General features: G+C 42.9%; 1 protein-coding gene across 1 annotated transcript in view; it reads left to right on the top strand.

The window, feature by feature from the left end:
* prkar1b (protein kinase, cAMP-dependent, regulatory, type I, beta) overlaps positions 1-5,297 on the top strand; it is a 60,332-nt gene that overhangs the window by 11,598 nt on the left and 43,437 nt on the right. Inside the window, exon 3 of the mRNA XM_035654348.1 lies at positions 3,223-3,393. Coding sequence (XP_035510241.1) covers positions 3,223-3,393 — 171 coding nt within the window. The remainder of the gene's footprint in view (positions 1-3,222; positions 3,394-5,297) is intronic.

Below are 5,297 nucleotides of genomic sequence, written 5' to 3'. Positions count from 1 at the left end.
GTGAGAGAGAGGGAGAGGGAGAGAGGGAGAGAGAGCGGCTGGAAAGCAGAGACAGAGAGTTGCGCAGGAGCGATGGAGAGACAGGCTTTTTGCTGTGATCAGTGTTTTCATCAGTAGTCTTGTTCTTTAGCTGCCGTGTCGTGTGGATTGCAGACATTTTGCCACTCGTGCTCTCTCTCTCTCGCACACACGCGAACTTGGATTCTCTGCTTGCCCGCACACACACTCACACTCCAAATCTGAGTGTGCATACACAACACATGAACACAGTGGTGGCTGTGCTAGTATGGCAAGATGCTGCTGCTGCTGCGGTGTGATATGTGTGTCAGGTGTGTATGAGATGGGGATCCATGTGTGTTGATTCCCATGCACACTTTGACACACTTGCACTCTGACTTGATGCCTGGAGCCTCTGACAGGCTGAGGGACAAACAGCAGGCCTGGCCAGGGGCCCTCCATGCCATGGTAAATAGCTCTGCTAACAAACTTAGCCTGTAGTTAGCCTCCTGGAGCTAACCTGCACAATCTCATAGAGGCAGGAGCAAATAGGATGCAACACTGTTTGTTATTGATGCATGGGAAGTTTTGTTGCAAGGTAAAGCTGATAATAGTTTGAGCGTGTGTGAGGATTTAAGTGACCATTATTGGTATTACTGTTCTATACAGCAGCATGTTAGCAGTGTTTGCTAGTGTGTGACTCTGACTTGTAGCTTTTTGTGAGGAGAGAAAGATATATTTTTAATGCCTGAAAGAAAGGGAAGCGTTTGTGTTTGTTTTGGCTTTGCCCTCACTGTCTTTAAAGAGAGTGAAGTGTGTTACCTGCCACCTAGATTCAGCTGGAGCGTGTGAGCCCTCCTCTCCCCCTGCAGTCTGCCCGTGCATGTGTTTGTGAGATTGTGTGTGTATGTGTTTGTTGATGTTGCTCTCTGGCTCTCTACCTCACCTTTTCTCCTCCTGCTGGCTGCGTTCCCTCAGGCAGTGACTCTGCGTAAGCAAGAAGTGAGTGTGTGCGTGTGTGTGCAATCTGCATTAGTACATTGTTTTAAACAGACAGTGAGCAAAGCACCAGCAACCCCAGGATGTAATGATCAGGAGAGAGACAAAGTCAGACAAAGAAGGGAGTGAGAGGGAGAGAGAGGCGATGAAAGAATACCAACTCAAAGAATGAGTGAGAGTGTAAGCTGACGAATGCCTTCTAGACAACCGTCTAACTGGCTGCTGTTTTGTATCATTATAGCACTGCTGTATTACTGTTCCCGTCACCATTACATTATGCTGTGGGGGTGATTGAAACAGATAGTTGAGAAGGAATGTGCAGAGAAGTGCCGAGTTGTGATGTCTGGGTTAGACAATTCTGTTTGTCCCAGTTTTCAGGTAATGTGACATTATGACTCCTCACTGTCTATAACCTCTCTCTCTGTCTCCCTTTGCGATCTCTCTGTCACAGATTGTCTCTCTCTTTCCTCTCTGTGTCTTTCTGTCTCTCCCTGTCAGTATATGAGCAGAGAAAAGTGGCAGCAATTTCTGCTCCCTGCTCAAGGCACTCAGTAATGACTCTGCTCCTAGCTGCTCCAGGTCTTCTTTTTTTGCCTTCACCCCTCTACAGTTCTGCTGGGAAAAAAACAGTTGATTCACTACATTTCAGAAAATGGTGGTACTTGAATTATCCAGTGCATTACAAAATGTAGTGGTGGTATGAAGTCATTAGTGGCATGATGATGTGAATAAGCACTTCCTTAATTGATTGCTGTCCTTGCTAATGATCAATAAAGGAAAGATTATATATACAAAGTGCGTTCAATGTACATGGATTATTGTAAATAAACCAAAATGAATTAGTTACTTGAATCATGAGTTAATCAAATCAAATTATTATAATTATTCATAAATTAAATTATGTTTATTGTCATTATCGATTAATCTGCTGATAATTTTGGTGTCCGAAAATAGTAAGAAATTACCATCACAATTTTCTCTTCTTGGTTTTGACTGGATAATGTGAGCATATCTTCTAGATCAGAGTGTCTGTAACTCCTTGGAGATAAGTTAAACTCAGCAATTATCAATTAATTGTGAATGTTCCCACTGAAAAATGAAGCGAATGTAATAGATTTATGTAATACATTATTAGAAACCCAGTATGCTGGATATGCTCATGATGGATCAGCAGACACCGTGACACACTGACAGATCCAGCTGCCTGCCATCTTTCACCTTAAACAGGATTTCTGTACCTGTTTCTGTTTATTCCTGTCTGTGTGTTGTTTCTGTACTGCAGCGTGAGAGTGCCGCCTCTTGTGACTTCCCTCTCTGGAGTTTGGAGACACCTTTGTTTATTTCTGATCACACAGTAGCAAGGCAGTGAGCCAGCAAACAGATGGAATTGTTACTGTACCAAAATATGTGGTGGTGAATAATACTGCTGTTGACTGAATCCCCACTGTGCTATTAAAGACACTAATGCATGCACTCAGATAAAGGAATAAACACACGGTGCTAGCAGTGCACACTGGTCATTATACATACAAGCAGTGGATGCTGGCTACCTTTGCACAAACAAAAATCCTTGTCCTTGTCTTACTGCACTCTCACATATCAACAACCCTACAGTGGTTTTATTGTGTACTTATGCTAATGTGTTAATCAAGTGTGCAATCAATAATTCATCGCTTGCAGACTGTTCAGTACTTGAAACAACAGCCAGCCAGAGGCATCCTGTCTCCCCTTTTGATGTCTTTATTTCTTGTTTTTCATTATCTGAGAGGAGGAGAGTACCTGCCTAAGCTTTCTTCTCTCTGCACGTTCAGGCCTGCAGATATTAATATTTGATGGCTTTCACTTCATTCCATAGCAGCCAGATGTCCAGACAGTGTGCACTCAGGACTGGGACATGTCCACCCTGCTTTCTATGAGGTTTTTTTACAATTCTGTTATATTATCTGACCTGGATAAGAATCCACATGATGCTTTATGTTACAAAGGGCGCTTGGAGAGGTTTGTCAGCCTGTGTTCATGTGATTGTTTGTGAGGTAAAAGAATAACAAAATGCCCTCAGATGATCTTGGATGAAGCTACAATAGCAGTTGCATCTCTATTTAAAAGAGTTTTTCATCAGGGGCACTGTTTCGATATTGATATTTCAACCACTGAACAGCTTTTTTCTCTCCCTCTGCGTGTCTCCCACTATATGCTTGTCCCTCTGACAATCTTGTCTCTTTACAGGAAGAATGCAAGCAGATCATGGCACGGCAGAAATCTAACAGCCAGTCGGACTCACATGATGATGAGGTTTCTCCCCCACCCCCCAACCCCGTTGTCAAGGCCCGCCGCCGCAGGGGAGGGGTCAGCGCCGAGGTATACACTGAGGAGGACGCTGTCAGCTACGTACGCAAGGTCAGTCTCGGAAGATGGATGCATGCGTAAAAAGCATCTACGCACAGACACGCTGCTTATACACCAACACAGATACCCAGGTACACATACAATAACACAGGTTAATTCAAAGCTATTGCTTATTTGTTTGCACAATTAAATCATCATTGCAACAAACATGCAATAAAAAACTAAGTGAATGTGCGCATAGGTGATGGAAGGGGGGCATATGCGAGGCCTTCCCCAGTATGAGAAATTTAAAATTGAGTCTAGTGTAATCCAAATCATCAAGCAGACATCAAGGTTGATGGTTGTTTATTTGTTGGACAGGGACCTGTCTTTCTGTTAACACCCGCTTGAGAGCATGAGTGTAAACACATTCAGCAGAACAACGTGACAGTGGGGAGGGAGGCGAATTATGACAGCAATTAATCAACAGGCTCGGACACATCAGTGAATTTAATTGCAGTAAAATACACAGTTTGTGAGTCAGCTGCTGAACTGATGTTTAGTGGCAGTTGCTGAGACTAGATTACTGTAGACTGTGATAGACTCCCACTCAGGGTTTTGCAAATAGTTGACATCTTGTTTTATTTATGCCAGTTTCATTGACTGCATACATATGATTTTAGATATAAAATGTGGGGGTATCTAGCATATTTACACGCAAGCTGTGTGACATCTATTGGCTGTGTGTTTGTCCTGGTAAAGGAATACTTCTTCTACGGCTCTTCCTAAGGCCGAATCGAGGCAAATTTGTGATTTGTGATACTGGACTGTATAAATAAAATTGACTTGACTTGACAAGAAACCCTGTTACCCAGAAAGACATATTTTGAATATGAGGATGCATCACCTCATGTAATATTTTTACTTGCCATCTTGCTGCCCTCCAGTACTTTCCCTTATCTTAATTCTTTGTCATGCAGATGCTTACATGTAAAACGCTGATTAGAAACCTGGTTATATGTATACATGGCCAAGAAAGGAGCTTTATCGAGGGGAGAACTCTAGCGGAAAGAATTGGGTTTTTCTAATCCCCTGCCTGGATTATGGAAACTGGGTTTTTCGTGTACATGCAGTTTGGGAAATAAGATTGCTGCAGAAAGCTGTGCATATAAATGCACAACACAATACAAATCTGGGAGTATTTGTTTTTTTGTGTGTTTTATTTATGCTTGGGGTTTCCCCTGTATCTCTGCTTCATGAGACAATATGATTATGAACTAAAAGGGAAAGGGATTTATTTTGTAAAGTCGCTTTGAGTTTCTTATTGAGGGCAGTGAAGCAGCTGTTAGAGTTATCTGTCATCTTACAACCTGTCATGCTCTTTTGCCAGAAACTGCAACTCACCTTTACACATTCTGGCACACACATACAACACACACATGCGCTCGTATACATGCATACACACACACCCTAGTCGTCATTACCGTGCTTGTTCAGTTGTAATTAACTTGACACGCCATTAATTGCTGGGTAATGACATAACTGCATGAATCCCCGTCACCACGCTGTAATCGCATGGCCACTGGAGCATACAGTGTGTGTGTGTGTGTGTGTGTGTGTGTGTGTCAGGTGTGTGCACACACCTACGTCAATTTATGTTTCTGGCTCTGAAGTCTCTATCAGACGCCGCAGTCATGTGTCATGGCAACAAGCCTGCCCCCATCGCCAGCCTCATTTTCCTCAGTCCTCACTGTATCGCGCAGACACACATGCAACAACCTACACACGCAATGATTTTCACAGCCACGTCAGCTGCATGTGAAAAAGAAATTAATTCCTGTTATTACCCAACACAACAGATCATCACAGAAAAGTGAGCTAAAATTTAATTAGAACATGAAAGCACATTATTGCTTCAGTATGAGAGAGGATTTCTTCTGGCCTTTGATGTACACTGAGGTAACACACACACACAC

Source organism: Morone saxatilis, unplaced genomic scaffold (genome assembly GCF_004916995.1).
Source record: "Morone saxatilis isolate NCDOM2014 unplaced genomic scaffold, NCSU_SB_2.0 Contig14, whole genome shotgun sequence".
NCBI classification, from domain to species: domain Eukaryota; kingdom Metazoa; phylum Chordata; class Actinopteri; family Moronidae; genus Morone; species Morone saxatilis.
This window is presented reverse-complemented; position numbering and strand designations above follow the sequence as displayed.